Source organism: Haliotis asinina, chromosome 4 (assembly GCF_037392515.1).
Source record: "Haliotis asinina isolate JCU_RB_2024 chromosome 4, JCU_Hal_asi_v2, whole genome shotgun sequence".
Classification (NCBI taxonomy): domain Eukaryota; kingdom Metazoa; phylum Mollusca; class Gastropoda; order Lepetellida; family Haliotidae; genus Haliotis; species Haliotis asinina.
Window position 1 is genome coordinate 68,851,166 of NC_090283.1, and position 23,033 is coordinate 68,874,198.

At 39.7% G+C, this 23,033-nt stretch overlaps 2 protein-coding genes across 3 annotated transcripts in view; both read right to left on the bottom strand.

Moving 5' to 3' along the window:
- LOC137281821 (enolase-phosphatase E1-like) overlaps positions 1-15,004 on the bottom strand; it is a 47,808-nt gene extending 32,804 nt beyond the window's left edge. The window contains exons 1-4 of the mRNA XM_067813446.1: positions 14,937-15,004; positions 7,253-7,338; positions 3,905-4,042; positions 1,049-1,138 (exon numbers count right to left, since the gene is read on the bottom strand). Coding sequence (XP_067669547.1) covers positions 1,049-1,138; positions 3,905-4,042; positions 7,253-7,333 — 309 coding nt within the window. The 5' untranslated portion in view covers positions 7,334-7,338; positions 14,937-15,004. The remainder of the gene's footprint in view (positions 1-1,048; positions 1,139-3,904; positions 4,043-7,252; positions 7,339-14,936) is intronic.
- Positions 15,005-21,520: 6,516 nt separating this feature from the next.
- Positions 21,521-23,033, bottom strand: part of LOC137281820 (uncharacterized) — a 29,509-nt gene continuing 27,996 nt past the window's right edge. For both annotated transcript variants that reach the window (XM_067813443.1, XM_067813444.1), the window contains exon 16: positions 21,521-22,476. In XM_067813443.1, the coding sequence (XP_067669544.1) occupies positions 22,465-22,476 (12 nt within the window). In that variant the 3' untranslated portion in view covers positions 21,521-22,464. The remainder of the gene's footprint in view (positions 22,477-23,033) is intronic.

Sequence of the window (23,033 nt, forward strand, 5' to 3'; positions counted from 1 at the left end):
CGTAGGTGCAAAGATGCAATGGCCTCCGTAAGGTCGAGTGGTCTCTGCTAGTGTAGTACCAGGCTTTGACATGCCTAGACAAGTCCTAGACTTGTCAATTACTGAATTTCAGTCAGCACCAATTCATTTTGGCAGGCCAAGAGCCAAATTTCACCTGTTGGCATTCAGATTAGAATAACCTCTTTCACCCACTTGTTTTTCGTCACAAGACGAATGTTTTGACTGAAAAATTTAGTTGGGCGTCAGTTACCTCCGATTAATGACTCGCTTTCCCAGTCACTACTATGTGAGACGGTTCGCACAGTTTCGAGGAAAGTGAACATGTTCATCACAATAACAAACAGGTGTGTGTTGGTGTGCATGAAAAACTTCACATACATTTTGAATGTACGACAAATAAATGTGCTTCCTTTCAGAAAATAACAGTCAGTATTTGACTATTTAATTTCCTCTTTTTACGTTATCATTCATGCCATCCAATAACTTGAACATCTATCAAATCTGTTTAACTATTTCCATAAATAAAACTTTCAGATGTGTTTTCGTGTGACATGCAGAATTTCTCTGTCTGTGATCAGGCAGTCATGCGAATGAGTGGCTCCCTCTCAGGTAGTCACTTGTATGCATAATGGGAAACCATTTTGCATACATGTTACGTCCTCTACTGTTTATAGTAGTCATTAGTTTATTTCCTGTTACACAAATTCTTCTCATAAATAACTCGAGAAGGAAATCTGGTCCCACAAAATTCTTGTATATATAAGCTGCAGTCAGTCAATGAGAAGAAGTTAACTGGTGTTGGTAACTGATCCAATAAAGAAACCAGTGCGACTCACATCTTCCTGCCTTTGACAGGCGAGTTCAAATGGCAGGTTAGCGATTTTACGGTCAACTACAGGAAAGCAGCTCTTGACCATTACATATACAATCATCATTTTTTCTACCCTTATACACATACCTATGTCTTGAATACATTGATAAGTCAAATTTCTTACTTGGTCTCCAGTGATTCAACTCATTGGGATTTGACTGTTACAAAATTACTGACCAGCACATCGCCAAGGTCCAGCTCCTTTCCGTTACGGAAGAATCTCTCCCTGGGGATGTGTGATGCTCCCATCATGTCCACGTCTTGTGCCTGTGAAGAATAAGGTTTCCATTGTGAGTGAGTGAGTGAGTGAGTGAGTGAGTGAGTGAGTGAGTGAGTGAGTGAGTGAGTGAGTGAGTGAGTGAGTGAGTGAGTGAGTGAGTGAGTGAGTGAGTGAGTGAGTGAGTGAGTGAGTGAGTGAGTGAGTGAGTGAGTGAGTGAGTGAGTGAGTGCAGTTTTGGACTGAAATCTATCAACATGCAGAAATAATCACTTGGCTATCACAGCGCCTCATCAAAACAGAAATGATGAGACCAGTTTATATGTACTCTATATGCTGTACTGCCTGTTCATCCTCAGCTACTCTACATATGCACGACCCTGGAGGTCAAATGGCACAAATGGCAAGTCAAGTTTACTTCATCAAACAGGGGAACAGAGAATTTTATTAATGTTGCTGTCATGTGAAGCAAGGACATAGAGCAGAGGAGGGTATTACAGATGGGGTGGCATTTACCGGTGATACAACTAAATCTAATTTCAACCTACATACACATACACCATGACACAAACTATGCTTGTCCCTCTTCTAGAATAAATCATCGCCAGTCAAAAAGTCTGTATATTCAATTCACCACTATCGATGTGTCACACGGCTTCCCTGAAGTCCCCGCCTCTTACTGACATCAATATTCATGACCTACATTCAGACAGACAGACAGACAGACAGACAGACAGACAGACTTATTCAATAGAGAGGCCTTGGGTCCATAATACATACATTTTGATCGTGTATATATACTAAGTGAGTATATAATCACCAAGAAGACACAAGTATGAACATGTGTTAACAGTGGTGGGTCAGTGTTTCCATCCTTAATACATATACATATACAGGGATTCACTAAGCATGGTAGAGACATTACTATATACCAACAGTAACTGCAAACCTAGGTGCTTATGAATTAACAATGGTGGCTCTCATTTCCATACTAATCCTCTCATCTCTCCCAATAGCGGGCTTTCCAGCCAGTATTTATAGATCAGCCGAAACATGACACGATGACGTCTTTCTGTCCCACAATGCAGTCTTCCAGCCCTTTTGCAGGGCCATTATAGTCTGTATCGATGATGCCCACTACCAAATACAGGCGAGCAGCATTTACCGATGAGACCACGACAAACTGATTGAAACTGAACTATTTACCGAACATCCAATCATGATTGAAAATAAACTAAGTTTATTAAATGACTTTACAACATTTGTTCTATAGACATCATTATGCATAATTATTTCATAAATTTGTGATAATTTGGATAAAATGCTAAAAATAACAGGAAAGCCGTGTTCACATCATTTGAGACAAAAACGATGATACATAAAGATTTTAATGAAAACTGCATTTACCTCCTAAATATTTAACCACACGACAGCAACATATATTTTAATTCACAAAAGAAAAGACCAATTAAAGTAATCAGTATTTGATTAAACGGAGATATTATTTTACAAATGTAATCTCTCTCTCTCTCTCTCTCTCTCTCTCTCTCTCTCTCTCTCTCTCTCTCTCTCTCTCTCTCTCTCTCTCTCTCTCTCTCTCTCTCTCTCTCTCTCTCTCTCTCTCTCTCTCTCTCTCTCTCTCCTCTCTCTCTCCTCTCTCTCTCTCTCTCTCTCTCTCTCTCTCTCTCTCTCTCTCTCTCTCTGAGAGAAGGAGACATGAAAACACACCACAATTTCCGTTACATTTGGATTTTCCCATTGCCCATTGGTAATACCACCCTCAGCTCTATTGATTTGTTACAGAATTTGTCCCAAAAAAAAAAACACTTCTGAAAAAATAAAAACGTTTATTTCATGTTTAAAACTGAATTGTCTATACAGCCACATGCTATCTATTTTGGTTTACTAACTTTGCAACGTAGACACATCACAATCTGATTCACTCTCACTATCACACTCTATAGTCAGCCCAATCACTGGAAACACCAGTTGCTGTTGCAGCTAACAGCCTAGAGGCCTAAATTGGAATTATTAAACCATCTGTAGCTTCCTGTTCAAAGAATGTTAGGACATTGCTGGTGTTAGGACACTGAGATGTCAAACGGCGACCTTCCCTCTGTTGTTCGTACCTACTGGCAATCAACTGAGAAATAGACCCAACCAGTTGTGACATGGTCAATGCATTAGTATTCAGCTCAAGCTGAACAAGCTGTAGCTATAGCAATGTTTACTTAATTGAAGACCCAACAACCAAGCAATCAATCAAATTTTCTAATGCTCAAACAAAAATGATTTGGGAACAACTGTGCTAGTGTTTGATGTGCTTGATGAAGGAACATTTCAGAAGTTGTCGGGCCTGAAAACACATCTAATTCTTAGAATACACACTCCACTAGCAGAAAAGTCATGACTGAATATTTCTGTATGCTATAACAGCCATCACCTTAAAGTTGAAAGTTGCATCATTTTACACTGCCCGTGAAATTTGCAAATGCAAATTAAACAAGGAACAACAGAGAACCACAAGGGGTTTTTTTTCTTTATACTTATCTGCAATAACAACTTGACTAGGAAAATCTGAATAATGATGCTAACCAATTTTTTCAATGATTGCTCATTGGTAATGAACTCATCATCAGTTGTGAGATTTCAAAGATTCCCCAGATTAAAAGCCTCTAGTTGCTGATGCACTGACACAACCCATCTGTGCGTGATTTCCGTGGCCCCAGAACTATTGGAAGTCAAAGTTACAGCATGGGAGTAACGACAATCCTGAAGCAAATATGTGGATGAGACCCTGAATCACTGTAGCTCACCTGGGCAGATCCATCATCAGATTCTTCTTCAGATTCAGGTTTAACTTCACTGCTCATCTGTACATCCTCATCCTCGGCCTTTACAACAATGAAGTCATCTACCTCTGCCGGCTTCTTGCGAGAGCACTTCCTTATCCTCTAAAACAGCAGCATTGATTGGATGGATCAGTTAATTATCTCTGGACTAAAGGTCGATAGCATGAGCTGTGAACTATGTCAGGGGCCTTTCAGCAATGAGTACAATTATTATTTGACTTTAGTCAAGTTTTTTCGGGTCCCTGAGACTCATACTCTTAATTTTCAGAGGTCCAGGACAACAAAATGGGAGTCCCAAAACACTGGACTATTATTATGAATACTGTTATTGTATTGTATTTCATGATTGTCACCCGTGAGGGTCCCGGGGTAGAACAGGCCTTCAGCAACCCATGCTTGCCATAAAAGGTACGAGTACGAGTACGAGTACGAGTGAGTTTAGTTTTACGCCACACTCAGCAATATTCCAGCTATATGGCGGCGGTCTGAAAATAATCGAGTCTGGACCAGACAATCCTTTGATCAACAACATGAGCATCGATCTGCGCCAGTGGAAACCGAAGACACGTGTCAACCAAGTCAGCAAGCCTGACCACCCGATCCCATTAGTCGCCTCTTACGACAAGCATAGTCGCCTTTTGTGGCAAGCATGGGTTGCTGATGGCCTGTTCTACCCCGGGACCTTCACGGGTTGTGTGTCTCCCCTTGAGGCGAGACACTCAAAGCTCAACCGATAGTGATAATAATTGGGGCTTTTGTCCACTATAGCTATGACATCAAAATACAATGGCATTAAGCTAGAACCGTTACACTTAAATGCCACACAGTTGGATAGGACATAGCGCTTTTTCAATAATTCTTCAGAAGTAATATCTTGTAGATTGTTGTCAACCAATTCAACATAATCGCTAGTAGCTGGTTAAACTTGGCAGGTCCAAAACCTAGACATAGCTAGACACTAACTTCAGTGATAAATGGCAAGTCAAACCGAAACAGCATATCTATTTTTCCATCTGTAGCTTAGAGCTTATCTGCCACTCTCAGGGCAAGAAAGATCATACCTTTATATAACCTCAGCTGACACTGCAACTGCCTTCTACGGTAACTGGGGTATCATTGGGTGTGGACAGCACCCGCAACTCACTCCTACACTTCACCATCAATGTGGAGGGTTATACTTTCCCCGCTACTCGGAACATCTGGACAAGCAAAATACACTCCCTATATCTACTGACCACATTCTTCACAGGGAAAGTCCAGCATAGCATGGCTTTCTGGGAATGGAGCCCACGTGACCACGGACAGTTGTAATGTGACACCCTGTCCAGGCACCTCGGTCATCTAGGTATCACCCATTATGGTTTAGGACAGGTTTGCATTGAATCAAAGTCATTCATATTTATAGGTCATATCAACTCATGTAATGCCAAGTTTAAACCAGCAAATTGTCAAAAACAACAACAATGCATCCAGATAACAAATATACACCGTCTCAATGAAGGGTGTCCACTTAAGCTGAAACATTGAAAAACCAGGCCATAATGAGAGGAAGTGACACGATTCAACTGGACATAAACACTAAATAAGAAACATAAAATACTTGCAAGAGTTGCTGCGTTGCACCTGGTTCTGAAATGGTGACATATTGTCCATTGTCGCGACTCAAATTCAACTGAAACGCTTATAAAGTCATTATGATATTTTTTTTGTAATGCATTATTTCAAAATGGATCCACCTCAGCAATCAAGAATAGAATAGGCCTTCAGCAGCCCATGCTTGCCATAAAAGGTGACTATGCTTGTCGTAAGAGGCGACTAACGGGATCGGGTGGTCAGGCTTGCTGTCTTGGTTGACACATGTCATCGGTTCCCAATGGCGCAGATCGATGCTCATTTGTTGATTGCTGGATTGTCTGGTAGACTCAAATATTAACAGACCGCCGCCATATAGCTGGGATATTGCTGAGTGCGGCGTAAAACTAAACTCACTCACTCACTCACTCATGATTGTCACATTATTTGTTACAGTAATTGAATTGCAAATGATGTTATAACCCAGAAAGTGCGTTATGAATCTCCATGCTAACGCACTGTTACTTGACTGAAATTTTACACAAAATATTTTGACTTTTTCTGCATTCATATGGATGCACTGATTTTGTTGCATCTACTGTCAAAATTTATGTGTGTAAGACGCATGAACTTGCATCCTGTAAATCTCTGACAAATATCACATAGACCAACACAGGTTTGTATCCCCCACCCCTTCCCTAAAGAGTGAACAACTGTCTATGGTTTTACGCCACTTTTAGTAATATTCAAGTAATATCACAGCTGAGGACATCAGAAATGGGCTTCTAACTTGTGGGGAATTGAATCCAGGTCTTCAGCGGGATGGCAGATCGTTTAAACCACTATGTTACCCCACCACCCCCTTCTCTAAGATGTTAGCAGAGATGATACTATCCTTAAGAATATACCAGAAAAATGTTCAACATTGTACACCATGTACAAGAGGTCCCTGTAAAGTGCCAGATATTCTCTAGCCTAAAGGGTACCACCGACATTAAACTTACAGACTCTGTCGGAAGCTTTTTATCAGTATCAGAACTGTATTATCAATAATTTCACATTTAGCAACTGTGTTTCGTTGTTGACTACAGCCATCAGTATTCCAGGTACATGACGACTGTCTGTAAATAACTGAGTCAGGGATAGTGACTGATACTGGTGAGCAACAATGCCTTTGGATTATGACAAACTAACACCAAAGTCGACCACCTGAACTGCCTGATCCCTCCACTAAACCAGGTCAGAGGGGATTGTAACACACACTAACCAAATTGTAACAGTCACTGGCTCGAATAATCACATACTAACCATGGCAACCAGAAAGGAAACTTTCTTTTCTAATTTGGGCTTCAAAATAACATATTCAGCAAATAAGGGGATATTATATAAAGGAGACGTGATAAATCCCTGATCCCTCAATGTATCTGATAGTAATGGCAGCATAGCTTCACTAGCATTGCACCGTATTATCAATAGGCTTGATTTGAAATGTTGGCTTTTGTTTGGTATTTATTGTCACACTCTGCAATATTCCAGCCTCATGGCGATGGTCTGTAAATAATCAACTTTGGACCATGCATTCCAGTGATGAACAACATGAACATGTGTGCACCAAATCAGTGAGCCCATCTGATCCCGTTAGTTGCCTCTTACGATAAGCATGTGATACTGAAGACCCTGATCCATCATGGCCTCCATATCAATAAGCCAGAAAGATTCTAGAAGAAAGACTTGTGTTACCTGAGCCCTTTTGGATGTATTGGTCTGTCTGGACTCAGTCATGTCTTCTCCCATATCTTCTTGCTTTATCTCAGTCTCCATGGAAACTGCAAAATGCAAAAACATAGTTGCATGAATCAAAATTTAAAAGTGACTTCAACAACTTTCAATATTCAGGCTAATAGTTTATACTGACGTTTCAAAATAATACTTTTTCAGCAACTGGGCACATGTATTTGGATTTACGAATCTAAAGTAATGTTGTTTATCATTCAATTACCTTGTCATTCATGGATGCATCGTAACTCTTACCAAAAGAAAATAATATGAAATCACTTGAAAGGACAAGTGTTCCCTTATTCTTTTCCAGATTTCCTCACAAGATATGTATTGAACTGAAGGTGAATTCTGGAAATAAATAAGGGAACACATACTTTGATGTGTTCCCTTATTTGTTTCCATGAGTATATCAGTTTATCCTAACCTGCTGAAACACTTAGAAGTAAGAAACTCACAACTGTACCTCAACATTTATGAAAAAAAGATAGTTTCAATGAACAAAAGTTTCTTAATAACTGTTTATCATTTTAAGGGATTTTTTCTTCTGAGGAAAATATGTATTTTCAGAGCAATTGTTGGTTAATAGTGAAGACGTCCTTTAATTATTATGGGCTAAGGGATTGTAGATAAACTTCACAAATATATTACTATAGGTTCATTCTCCACTAAACTTGCACATTTGAGATTAAAAGTGAACAAAAAATATTTTTGGAATATATCAGTTTTTCCCACACAAAGTCAAACTTTGATACGTGAAGGTCATAAAACCAAAATAAATGATACTAGTGGATCGTTTGAGTGTTGTTGAACTTGCGTTTGATAAATGGCACCATCATACTGCAAGAAAAGGTGAAAGAAAGGATGTGGTGATTTATATCAGACACAAAGCCAACGTTTGTGTGCTTGACCCCTCCCTCAGATTTGTAGCATATCACAACTGGGTGAATCGTTGTAGCTGTTGATGTCCAGTATGCAGACTGGATTTCATCATTTGATTGGCACAGGAAGTTTCCTGCCAAGTCCATTTAAACTATGATGTGTTCTTCAGGCAAGTTCACTTTCAAATCATGCAAAGACTGATACTGCAACATTATCAAAGTGTTCCAAGAACAGTTTGAAATGTTCCAGCATCATCTTGATAAATTCTTCTTTGAGTTTACAATTCTTTCACAATTCTCATTATCTTTGTCCCTTGTATGTCAACAGTTCTCCCTTGTTCATATTCTAATTCAATTCATTTTGAACAGAAGATGAGGGCAGTGCTTTAAATCTCAAAACATCATTGGCTGACTTTGCCAAAGAGAGTCAGGTTGTACATGAAGTGCAAAGGCCAAGAATCATCCAGCAGTGTTGCAACCTTAAAAAACAGAGAAGTATTCATAAAGAGTGACAATGACAGCGTGAGACAGTGTTTAGCAAATCCTGCTACAAAAAGGTACTTTCCCTCCACCACATCCATGGATCAATGTCCAGGTCTACAAACTCATCATCCTTGAACCCTTTCACTTCTTATTACACTTTATCAGGGACACAGACACCCTGTTCAGCCTTCTTCATAAACACATCAACACAAAGTTCTGCTAGGGATGCACTGCTATCGTTGGTTTCATTAATGTTGTCTCTCTTTTACCTCTTCAGCCTTGGGTACGGTTCATGTTCCATCTCATGATAATCTTAATCACTGGTAGATTAGTAGGTTTGGGTTGTCCCTAAAATCAAACTTTCTTCCAAACGTTTGATTTTAAGTTTGCAAGAGGTGTTTTGAGCACCATACCATCTGCCATTTTGTTACCAGAAACTACAAACACTCATAAGCAACCTCAATTGTTTAATTCGTCTAATCAGGATACATGTAAATTTTCATACCAGAAAGTGGTCATAAAACGTGTTTACAATAGTCCAGCTCACATTACTTGAGCAACTTTGCTCCAAAACTAGTGCATTGCGACATACAGGACAGGGCCCAGCTTAGTGTTTGCCAAGTATGAAATAGCGAATTTTGAATATGATTTCTTACAATTTCAGTGGAAATATTAGAAAGTATTATTTTATGAACTGAATGGCAATGGTTACAACTGAAATCGAGATCGAATCCTACATCAAACGATTCGATTTTCGATGCCCCAAACCAACACCTCTAGAGCTCCCCGTATTAAAATAAGTGAAAAATACAAAGCAGAAAATTACATGTCAGTCTCATTAACAGCTATCACATGCAAGATCCTGGAGCACATCAAACATAGCTGCATAATGAAACAGTTCGACAGTCTTAACATTCTCAAAGATAACCAACATAGCTTCAGAAACAAACACTCAAATGAGACTCAACTAAATTCATGGGCAAAAGAAAGTGAACACCTTTTATTTTAAATTTTTGGCAAAGTTGTTCAGGCTAGTAAAATCCTTTAAGAACGAAACAGTTCCCCACACACTGAATAATCTTGCGTCAAAACACAGAATGTTGGCTCTGTAGAAGCATGTGAATTTGCGAATTGGCAAAACGTGCAGAGCTGGTATAAAATAAAAAAATGCAGTACATCTGTGGCCATACATCTCAGCTGACAGAAAACCACTGAAATGATGCCATGGCTAACAACTCAAGAGAGAGAAAGGGCCATAGGTATAAGGCAGATGGGAGCCAACAACAACTATGTTGCAAGGGCCCTGAACTGTACACGTTGTGCCATCATCCGGCAGCTCTAGCATTACAGGCAGACTGGCAGCACCCAAGACGGGTACAAAATTGGCAGCAAGTATTTTTAACAGACGAAAATCAGTTCAGCATGTTCCATAATGATAGCCGTGTGCGACCATCACAGGGGAAAAAGACAGAACTGCATCCAAGAAGTGCATCCTTTCGAAGGAGGTGTAATGGTGTGTGATGGTGTGAGGAGGAATTTGTGAGAATCAACGAACACAATTGGTCACAATAAGTGGAAACTTAAACGCTCACAGATACAGAGATGACATTCTTCAACCCGTGGTAACACCATTTCTTCACCAGCAACAACAGAGAACACTTCAACAGCATGGCAACACTAGGTCCAACACAGCACGCATATTCCAGAACTTCTCACATGTCCAGAATATCCTAGTTCTTCCATGGTCAGCACACTTTCCGAATTAAAACCCCATAGAGCACTTGTAGGATCACTTGAATAACTGCCAGGTGAGAAGATGGCCATGACTCCCACTGAACCAACAAGAACTTGCAGACAATCAGGAATAAGTGAAATAGGATTCCAAATTAGTCATTTGTTTGCTGATGGTATCAGTGAGACAAGTCTGGGCATGTATTCCTGCTAGACATGGTCGCACTTGTTACTATGGATGTGTATGCATGACCAGACTTGAAATGCCTGAGACATTCCATGACTGATTCTTGTTGCATCTGTGATATTCCTACCCTGCACTCCATTACATGAAACATGCTCTTTGTGAAACATGTGATAAGTTTCTCATAGACACTGTTGGTGCGTGGTCCCAAATGCTGGCTTCATTAAATTTAACATAACTTAAAAACATTGTATGTTTTGCTTTGATTTTATCAATCATTAATAAGGGTCTTCACTTTCTTTAGCTCACTAGTTTAACTGAAACCACACAAGTGAATAACAAGCAGCACATCCAAGAGAAACCAAGCAGGCGCTATCCTCCTGGACTTGGCAAAGGCAGCTGAAAAACTCCCACACAAGAGACAACTAAAACACTACTACTATAGAAGCAAAAATACTATGGAGTAAGAAATGGAACCAGTACCTTGATAAAATCACTCCTCAGGGGCAGGAAGCAGGAGGTAATCCTTCAAACTCAAAGTGCCAAATCTGACCAGGTAGATGTGGTATCATTAATAACTCAAGGACTGGGAGTGGGAAAGAGAACTTTGACAACGGGCCATTTTCAGGATTATTAGCCATTTTCTGAATTTAGAATGGGCCACTGCCCTTGTAGCAATAGTAAACTTCCAAATTTTAATGGGCCATTTTGTATTCCAATGTGCAAAATGGCCCATGGCACCAGCCTTTCCAAATTCCTTCAAGGGACATCCTGGGACGTCTCTTTTTCCTTGTGTTTGTAAATGACCGTCTGGATTCATGCAGATATTCTGACACTCACCTATCCACCAATGATAGCCTTCTGTACAATCAACTCTTCAGCAGCAAGAACAGCAAGGAAGTACAAGAAGATCTATCGGCCCTGGAGGAGTGGGAGAAGACATGGCAGATGAGCTTCAATTCCTTCATATGCTCCTTCCTACACATGACCAAACAACAGAAAATGACTTAAATTTGTACCTTTCAACTACCAACAACATGGTGTCACACTTGCCACAGAAACATCAAGCAAGTACTTGGGCATCAGTACTTGGGCATCACAGTATCTGACAACCTAAAATGGAAAGAGCACATTTCCAAGACCATCAGGAAACAGGACTGTTGGTTTCCTCCACAGGGAGCTTCCATCATTGCAACAAGACAAAGCAACAACCTACATCACCATTGTCAGACCATCCCTGGAATATGCATCAACTGATAGGATCCATACAGCCTCAGTGAAGTAAGTTCTCTGGAAGCAGTCAAAATAAAGGCAGCAAGATAGGTCTTCAATGACTACCACAGCAAGACACCTGGCTGTGTCACCCAAATGTTAAGGACCTGCACTGGATAGCCTCCAACACTGACAATATATATACAGACTCTGTATGTTACATATCCAGCATGGCTAATTCAGTCACAGTGTCAACACAGACCTGTACCTGAGATGAAATGACTCCAGGACAAGAGGAGCAAACAGGTTATATCAAGAAATTCACTCAATATACTTCAACTCATTCTTCAACTATCAGGGAATGGAACCTGTCACCAGTACAGCTGACAGAAGCAGAGACCATCATCACCAAGTTCCAGTCTGGCCTAACAAGTACCAGGAAGGAACTGCTCCTGGCATAATCATTAATAGACATGTACATAGTTTTATTCCAACTTCCTCTTGACGGACTATTTTAACTTGCTTTCTTTTAGCTTATGATCGGCAGTGGTGTCATCACAAGCACACACCCATCGCAGAACCAATTCCATTTTATGAAGATCCCGGTTCTCACCTTGGGAGAAGAAGAATGCATTAGATCTGCATGTAAACGATTTACGTTTGGTAAGGAAGGCGAAGTTGAACCAGCAATTGGTCCACCAGTGAATAAGTTGTTGACGGTTGTGGATCTGATGAACTTGTAGCTTCATCCAAATGAGCTGTACTTGAATTCGAGGTCGATGCTTCACCAACTTCAACTTGTAATGAATGTCTTGCATTGCATTCCCTGCATTGCTTTTATTCTATCTGTACTTTGAAGAGCATTCTTTATCAATACGTCTTTATCTTTTCAACTGTGATCTTGAGAGCATTGCAACAGGAACTCTATATCCGGCTTGCCTTATTCTCTCTTTGCCAGCATCATTTAGCAGTTTTTCTTTTTCTGTAGGCACACTGAATTCCAGGATGTGTTTGCTCAAAATATATGTAAATGTTTATTTAGTTCTGGCTGACTAATAGCTTTTCATTTGATTCAACCAACAATGATTCCATAAAAAACAGATACATTACCTTTCTAATCTCTTTACAGTTACCAGAACTATGTCTAAGTAGCCTCTGCACATTCAAAACATATTTATTCCTTACTGATAGAGAAATCATTAATTTAATCATTATTAGAATATTTAGATTAAAGTTGAAATTTTATTTTACCAGATACTTTACTGTGAAAAACCAAGTATGTTACCTTCAAATTTATAATAACCATCACATGAACCTACGTCACTGAGACTGAATAAATGTGTCGTATTATTGTTATTATTTTGATATTAAACATCATACTTTTTACATTATTCTAACTTAACCAGATACGTCGCAATAATTACCAGATATGTGACCAACAAAACCAAGTAAGTTGCTGTTAGATTCCCTTCAGTTTATACACTGCTGTAGAAACACTGATTGTCTAATAACAAAATACATCAAATTACAATCCAGTTTAACACAAAAGGATAAAAAAAAGTGTTTTGTTGACCTTCCTTATGACAAAATTTAACGACTTATTGGAAAAGTTGAGATTAAGTGGATACATACTAAACAATGAAAAGATTGACTCCTCAGCTCTCAAGACAGTTGGGAGTGGACAAGCAGACAATGGTATCATCCAATCAAAATGTTCCTTAAGGTAGGCAGGTGCAGTAGTTACTTTTTCAGACCCGCCATATAGCTGGAATATTGCTGAGTGCGGCGTAAAACTAAACTCACTCACAAAACTCACTTTTCAGACATGGTAACGTATCTGGTTGTAAGGTATCTGGTTAACTAAATTTTATAATCCATTACATTGCAACCATTCAGGGCCGTCACATAACATTTTGAGCACTAAACTGAGCAAAGGCCTAAGGGGAGCAAGTCCTGTTGTCTTCTCAACTGAAACAGTTATTGAGGGGAGTCATAATCAATTACTTGGTACTGTTTTCTGGTCCAAATCAATGAAGTGATAAATAAAAAACATTTTTCAAAAGATCTCAGCATGATTGTTTCTTTCATAATAAAATGTAATAATTGTGTGTTTGTGGACATGTAGCTGTTGTCTTTGCCTACCAACAGCTTCAGAATTAACTGTCCGATTGCTATTAGCAGCTATCTTATCAGCATTTGAAAGTGTGTAAAGTATCTCATGGCATATTTTATGACATATGAGTTGATGAAAAATACAAAATACAACACAAAAACTGATGTTCAGGGTTACACATAGATGTTAATTAGAATACTGCACCAAATTAGAGCATATTAGTCAGCTGTAAATAGACAAATTGATCAACAAAGGGTGTGCTGGCTAAAATACCCACTGCTGAAAAGAAAAGAAAAATCACATCACATACCTCCTATAAAGTGATATCATATAAATTTTATTTATATCCAACTTTGTTGTAACTCCAGTGTAAAAAAAATGTTGGAAGGTTGATTAAATATTCTTATAAAATCACAAAGACGTCATGTACTGTTAATGTGCAATTTTCAGGGAGAGTGAACCTATCACTGAAACATTTCAGATTGCTTGAAGACATGACAACTTCTGCATTGTTTGTGACAGTGTTTCAAAATTCTTTGTAAGTGTATGCAGAATTCATGAATGCATAAAAGTTCATATATTTACACAATACACAAACAGGATTCATGTTCTTACAGCTTCTAAATGCTCAACTTCTAAATGCCTTTAACAAAGACTCATAACACTTCTTACTTCATAACACTTCGGTAAGAGTTCCATCTGTAACCCACGCTTGAAATTTTATGGCTACGGTTATGTCCTGGCATCTGAATCGCTTTAGAAATCGTTTTATTAAAAACAACCCCTCTAAACCCCCTTTAAATTCTTAAAGAACAAGAATAAATACAAATGATAAATGACCTGTAGTGTCATGACTGTGTAGGACCGCATCGCGGCTCTCGGCTAGATCAATGGATGACACTTTGATGTGACAGAATCAAGTTATTTGTGATCTTAGTTTCGGTATTTCGACCAGTACACAACAGCTCCCTGAGTTAATATAAGCCTTATGTGAAACGTATACATACCAACCTAACTAGATTCCAAGTGGGCAAGACCAAGTACCTGCAAATATGAATTTCGGCTGCTTGAGGTGTTGATCTATCGATAAATCTGTGGACTCACTCGTACCGTTTCCAATCCCGTAAAAGGAACCAGTTAGGGAAAGTTAATCTCTACCGATCTACACTCAACTCTTTTCTGCATTCAGGATAACATTACACGCACCACGACACCGACTGGCAGAATAATAACAACAAGATTCGCTTCCGGTAGAGCAGGAACGCACTAAATCTATTTACTTCGTTGGTTTGTGGATGGGACCGGTATAGTATCATTAAGGAAACCCACAGGGCCCCCACTCCGAATCAGAAAAATTGAAAAACGAAGTCCTCGGTTACTATAGAGCCAAACTACTACATAGGAGGTATTATGTAGAAGGGAGGCTGGATAGTAAACCTGGGCTCAGTCAATCTATTTTGTGACCCGCAGCAGGAAACTATGCAAATGAGAAAGTAGAAAGGACATCCAATTCGCTCTATTCTAAAGTGTCAACTCTGTATCCACCATATGGAATAAATTCGTTGCAGCCGCAAATATTTCCGAAGGAAGACTAATTCGAATAAACTTGAAGTTGATTTGTGACATCTGTATTGTTGGACATACGTTGGGGGTTTTTTTTGTTTGTTTTGTTTTTGATTTTTTTGTTTTCTTTTTTGGGGTTTTTTTTTGTTTTGTTTTGTTTTGTTATGTTGGGTTTTTTTTGCTTTTTTGGCGGGTATTGTTTTGTTTTGGTGGATACTGGTGTAAATCATTTATGCGTGTATAAATTACATATTTATTCAAAGACGTAAATGTAATTCTGTGTACGTCTTTGGTTTACATGATATGTCATTAGTTGTGCGAGTATTGATAGATATAACGCTTTGACAAGGCAATAACCGTGACGAGGTGACGGAATGACTGCTTTTATGACAGAGGCCTCTTTGTATGAAATACTAGTATACGAAATTATTACTCGCCCGTTGAAGATACTTCAGTGTTATATTTTTACGACAATATTACACTAGTATAATACCGCTTGGCGTATGACGTCAAAATGGTTCAAAGTTGTGACGTCACAATGCTAATGCAGATGTCGCAATTTTATTAGCCCTTGCTTCACTCGAGGAAAGCTGAGAGTGATCACACTGTAGGGAATTTCGGGGCAGTTTCTGTCAATTTATGTTGGCGAGTAATAAACAGAATACTAAACTCGCTTCCGTGAAATATCATTTTTATTAAACTCATTAAAGATTTAGTATCAAACTCGCTTTCGCTCGTTTGATACCAAATCATTAACTCGTTTAATAAAAATGGTATTACACGGAAGCGAGTTTGGTATCCTCTATATATCTTCATCCCGAAGACGAGAAAAGAATGACGTCATAAATCCCATCATGACATCGAGAACAATGAATGACGTCAATTGTCATTGTTTGGGGGATACAGTTGATGCGAAAAGCGTCGCAATAGCAATATTCACTTTGAGTGAAATGAAACATTGTTAAAAACAGTGAAATAAAGGGTGCTGAAACTCACTATGTTTGATTCAAACGCTCAAACACAACAGCCTAGAGTGGAAGACAGACTTCCTATGCGACGACTTCTCTGCAGTCCTCCCTCGTAACGCATAGTGAACTGTGTCAGCATTTTAACGGCAAATTGTAACATTTTTGTTTATTTTAAGTGCAAACATTCTGCAAAACCTCCACAGATTTGGTATGATGTTTTGATTATGATCAGCGTTTTACTGGGCATTTTATGTTTATTAGTTTTCGAGTTAAATAGCAATTCATTGGTCAACGTTTGAGCAAAATGGAATATCGTAAGGTGGGCTGTAGACGCCAACGAGAGAGAGAGAGGGGGGGGGGGGGTTGGAGAGAGAGAGAGAGAGAGAGAGACGCTCCGTGAACGTGAAGTATGATGAAAAGTTAGCGACCTGTTTAAAGAGATGAGTGACAGTTTCAGCCTGTGACAAAAATTGAAGTTAAAATTAACTACTGACTATTTTAAAATGACAATGGTACAGTTGTTATCGTGTTTATTTTTGCATGCATGCAGGTTAACTACAGTTCGTCCAGAGAGGTTGCTTAATATTGAATCAGATGTCTCCGTGCAAGTCCCAACAGTGCCCATTAAGCACACAAAACGTTTCATTTACCCTAGAGTATAGATGACCTCACCATGTTTAAGTGTATAGATGACTTTCAAATTTTAGTGTCTGCCCATATTCTGGGTTTGTAGTGTTATAGAGGTTCAGTTAGTTTACAAGAAATTGACCGTGGGTCTATTTCCCACAGGTTGTTGAGCTCGATCTGCACATCGTCAACCTTTTATTCCCAGAGGAGGCTGTTTCACCGGAGGCATCCCGCCAGACGGGCATTTTCACCAAGTGACATGCAGAGAGGTGCCCCGACTTGCTGGTGTCCTTTGAAGTAATGCACGCCAACTGGCATTGTTTTGACAGTACGAGGGTCATCTCAGCTCACGACCAGTTCACCGCTTAAGTGAGTTCCAATTCATGTTTTAGTGACATCTCCGGCTACGCCCCCGCGCATTATGCCTGTCAAGCCAAAGACAGGGCAAACTGTTGTAACTAGACGAACCTCCCGTGTGCCAGACGGGTAACTTTAAAGGTCACATGCAACCAAAAAATCAAACATAATTAAAACAGATTTATCACTTATTCATGACATACAATATACATTGCTGCTTTTAAAAAAACAAATAACACAATTATAAGCGTACAATCGCGATTCAAAAGTGCGATATTTTGCACTTGGGCTTACTTCCCCCGAAACGAAGCCCTCGGGAGACCGAACCCAGTCATAGCGGGTGGATCTGCACTCAAGTGTAACGACGGTTTCCGATTGGCTGTTTCATTTGCTGATATATATGGTGAGGGTTCGTTGTGTGTACAGAAAGATGATCTGTTTGATGGGCATTTTAGAAGTATAGCCAGTCACAAGAAAGTAAGATTCTTTATGGATAACAACTTCTTTTTGTGTACTTGATGCGTCGTTTCAGTATGGATTCATATACTGTTGTCAAATAAAATCATATACACGAAAAGAAGTCGTTATCCATGAAGAATGTATATAGAGATGTTGGGTTTGGAAAATACATGTTCTCTGAATTTGCGCTCGATCAAATAAAAAATCATGTCAGTAGGGATGGTAAACTACTGCGTGGCTGGAATCTGTCATTCGTCCAAGTACAAAGCAGGACTTGAAACTGACAAGAGTTTGCACCAGTTTCCGTCAGATCCAGTCATCCGAAAAAAAAATGAATGTAGTTTGTTTTCAACCCACAGACATAAAAACATGCCATGTGTATCACACGTGCCTAATTACATAATGTGGCAGACACGGGACTCGGGTGCACGAGTCGTAAATCAACTTATTTTCTTTATGTCGTATAGTCTGATAGGTGTTAAGTTCAAATTGCACGTGGTCAATGATTGAAGCTGTGTATTGCATGTTGTCTTTAGCAGACAGACATTTAGGTGTGAATAAACCAGACACTGAGCTTTCTCTGTGACAGAGACTGTTTACTACAATCAACAAGTTGTTTTACGTAACGAGTAGATTATTTACTTGTTTGTGTACACAACCAAGATTAGACTACTGCTCACGACCTCAGACGCTGGGCATGCATAGTGTTTCAAGCTCCTCGAACCTATTCACTGCGCATGCGTTATGGAGGCAGCGCAGCACAGCCGTTGAAACCAGTTTTCCCCCCAGCGCTGGGGGGAATTTAGTGAAACGTTTGAACTCCGATTTCGCGGGCTTTTCTTTCATCGCGTTTTTATCAACTTTATAGGTTGAATTGGCATTTTTTATGATTTGTTTCGGTAAGTGCATACCGAAAGGTACCAGAATCTGCAAAGTTGTGTTTTACGTTGCATGTGACCTTTAACTTGCCTATTGGGTAGCCTATTTGAACCACGAGGCTTCATTTAGAAACGACGAAGTTAGCCTGGAAAAACCCCAAAAGCAAAAAACTAAAAAACAAAACAAAACAAAACAAAATATATACAAAAAAAACCCAAAACAAAAGGTTCACTCACATGCTTTTTACTCTGCACAAGTATCGTACAATGAAGTGTCAATAGCCATTTCCGCTGATTCGCATGGTATCATCTGGAACTTTCCATTTGTTACGTCATTCCGACCTTACGTCACAACATGATTTGAATGACGTCACCACTGCTGGCGACGCAACAACACAACTGTGTGTGATACTTTTGTACGCAACAATACGCGGCGAACAGGCTTACATGCTTTTCAACCAATTAGATATACGAAGGTGACTTTTGGTTCACATTTTGCATCTCCCATGTTTTGTGACTTGAACAATCGAGGCGTGACAAACTGAGTGAGTGCAGGAAACTGTATACACATGGGCAATTTAGATCTGTTGCAACAAGTATGATGTTAAACTCCCATAGAACCACATACACGTTTCCTACAAAAACAAGGTTGGTTTGGTTTGGTTTGTTTTTAACGCTGCAGTCAACATATTCCCAGATATATGGCGGTGGCCTGTACATAATCCACCCTGGACCAGACAGTCCAGTGATGAACATCATGACCACCGAGCTACATGTAAACCAAGTCAGCGAGCCTGATCACCCGATCCGACCAGGCGCCTAATACGAGCATGGGTTGCTGAAGACCAATTCTAACTTGGATGGACACGGGTCACTGAATGCAGAACACTGGGCCACAGCCCGGAAGTGGACATAGAACAAGCAGCACTGTCTTGGTACCTTCAAGATAAATCAGGGGACATCGGACAATCTTTGAGCACTGGTTGCTGTAGGAACTCTCTGAAATGAAAAGGTAAAACAAAAAAAAAAAAAAAAAAAACCCCGTTGCTTGACTCCAGCATTAGTATCTTAATGACAGGAGTCGCACATTTCGAATAGAGATCTACAGTGTGAACTTTTTTGAGTTCCATGTTCTCCTCTGCAGCATATTATACGGTTCTAAGATTTTGCAGTGTATTGTCAGTGTATTTACGCCCGTACTTCATACCGTTCGTTACAGCTCTGTGTCCTGCATTGCATGATGGACAGTAAGGAGGCGGATTTTCTTACATAGCCTTTGGTTAGTTTGTATTGAACAGGTTCCAACTCTTCCAGTGTTGACTGAAATGATAATGACATGATGGGGCGTTCTTTCATCATGCCTGAGTTCGATTCCCATCAAGGATACATGTGTGAAGCCACGCTGGGATATTGCTACCATACTTCTAAAGGCCGCCTAAAAGTCAACTCACTCTCTCACAACATGAGCTGATTGCAACATATGTCATATCTGGGATTTTACTTTCTTAGTAAAGTACAAATTCTAGTACTGTTTTGGTTGAGTCCCATCCGGGATTTGAACCCGCACAATCAGAGTCATGCACCTAATCGCCAGCACACAAAGTCAGCTGCTTAGCCCACTCAGCCACTGCAACTTCCATCATAAGTTGCGGTGGTGAGCAGGTTAGGCAACTGACTTATGCTGCACCTGGTTTAATGCTAGTGAAAACTTCATATTACGGCAGCTCAAAATGTGGCAATTCTTGGGTGTGTTGGTTTAATGGACCATTCTAAGTGAGCCACAGACATTATACCATCCATGTGACACAATGAGTTTCCTCTTGGTGTCAAGAGGACAATCATCATAAGAGTGGCGTATCCAACACAAGGAGCATTGTGTGAAGGGACATGCTGCCAGAAGGCATGTATGGTTTCATGACAAAAGATGTAACAGGCTCCAGACATCGCAATGAAGAGTGAGTCGGTTTATTTTTCTGCCACTTTTAGCAATATTCCCCCAATATCACAGTTGGGGGACATCAGAAATGGTCTCCACACATTGTACCCATGTGGGAATTGAACCTGGGTCTTCAGCGTGACGAGCTCACATTAATGAGTGAATGTTAGTCTTCATGCATTTGCCACCACTCATCCTTCTTGTAAAAGCCAAACGGTATTCATCTTGTCCCAAAATAACCCAAGTTACCATAAATGAGTCTTCATGGGAAATAAAAGGCTATTTCACATTTTAACCTGTATGCTCAGCAATGCCCCCTCAGAGTCAAATCCATTGCTTGTTTTGAAGAAAAGAATGTGCCAAGATGACATTCTTACCTTGTCAACTTGCTCAGATCAAAAGGTCCTTGATTCAATTCTCAGCAAGAGACTGGAAAGTTTTGTGGCTGCTACATTGGCACCCAACATTGGGCTGAGCATGTTAATGTCAAACATGATCAAACTAAGCCCCAGTAACCCTGTGCAGCCCAGGATGTGCCGTCTGTTGACAGGGGAGTATGTAGTAGGGTGTGGAGTCAGTACAGATGACATCCCTACCTTGTCAGCTGGATGTTTGGGATAACCTCTTTGGTCATGTGGATAAGGTGTCTACCTTTGAATTAGAAGGTTGATGGTTCAAATCCCAGCACAGGACTCAGAAATGTTGTGCCCGCTACAAGAAGATGATTTTTTTCTACTGGAGCAGAGTTCACATAAGCGTATATGCTTGTTTGCCAATCCCATTTCTCTTTTCGAAATAAAATATGTTGTAAACTGAGAAGTAAAATGTCATCTGGATTGATTGGCTTAAACATGAATTTATTCACAGGAATAGGATAGGGTACAAGTCACATGTTGTGTAAGATGAAGTGCTACAACTTTGTTCTGCCTCTAATAATATTTGATATTTTACTCATCAAACTTGACTACACAACTACACATATAACTATATCATAGTACAACTGGTGGTTTCTACAAGCCCCAGTGCTTGTGTCTTGCCTGTCACTGTTCTGTGTACACTTCAAATCCATCACTGAGTCAACTGTGGGCATACTTTTAAGCCCATAACAAAGGTTGCCCATGCTGGCAAGCTAGAAATATCAGTTTGGCGACATACTGGGTGCTCACTCTCAGAGCACCTGCTGGATTTTCCTCCCACCCTTGCCTCAACTGGCTGGCTAAAGAAGTTACCATGGCTGATTCACAGGTATCACTATGTATTCTCGGGTGATGGAGTAAGCTAGTGTTACAAGGTTGGAATGAGGATGGTGGTTTGCTGTTTCTATGAAGCAGTTCCTTCTCCCAGCATAAGACGATGAGTTCATCCACCAATACTTCTCTAACAACAGGATATGAGTCCAGCATGTGGGATGCAAACAAAGTGTAAACAACCCTCTTTTATGAGGGTTTGAATGTCACAGCGGTTTGAGAGTGGGTGAAAGAAGTGTCCTTGTACAAATACAAATAACCTATCAAGTGGCACTCACTAGCTAGACACAACTTCCAAACTTTCTAACTGACTCACAACAAAACTGTTTGAAAGTTATGATGATTGCTAGATTGAGTGTCTTGGTAGACCCTTCAAGCAATGATGCTTTTGCTTGTGCAGATATGGAAAACCCTGCAGATCATGAGGTTGGTGTTTTTCAATGGCTATATGTGAGTATTTGCTGTAACTGTTTTTCAGATCTCTGCTTCGAACACACTTGACTGCCTCTGATGAATCTCTCCTTCAGAGTTCACATCCTAATTCTGGACCTGTAAAACCAAGAAAATAATTAGTTTGACATTTCTGAACCCGCTTTCGTTTGGTTAATTTCTACTACTTAACCCCTTGTTATGTTTTATCATAATCTCTTAGATACCAGGTTACAGGCAGTTATATAAGCATGATTTAAGGAAATGAGACCTACTTCCATCCAGTGTAACCACAGGTAAATAACTTTATGCACCAATATGCTTTTTGAGTTTGGGTATTACAGTCAGGTTACAATTTTAGTACAACATTTTTGTTATTTTATTGATGACTTAGAACATCATTCAAAACAATCAAATTCTGAGTCTGATAAGATCACATCAACTTACAGAATAACATTTCTCAACACGAATGCTGTGCTAGTACTTATTTTTGCACGTTTAAAGCTAAAATATATGCACTAAACATTTTTGTCACATAACCTAGGCCAAAACGTCAATTGAGTTCCATAATATAAGTACAGGTGGTGATTTTTTGAGCAACACTCTACCTTGCCTTCATTCAGCTGATCTCACGCATGGGACACTCTCGCACTCTCTCTGATTGTTTTAGTAAACAC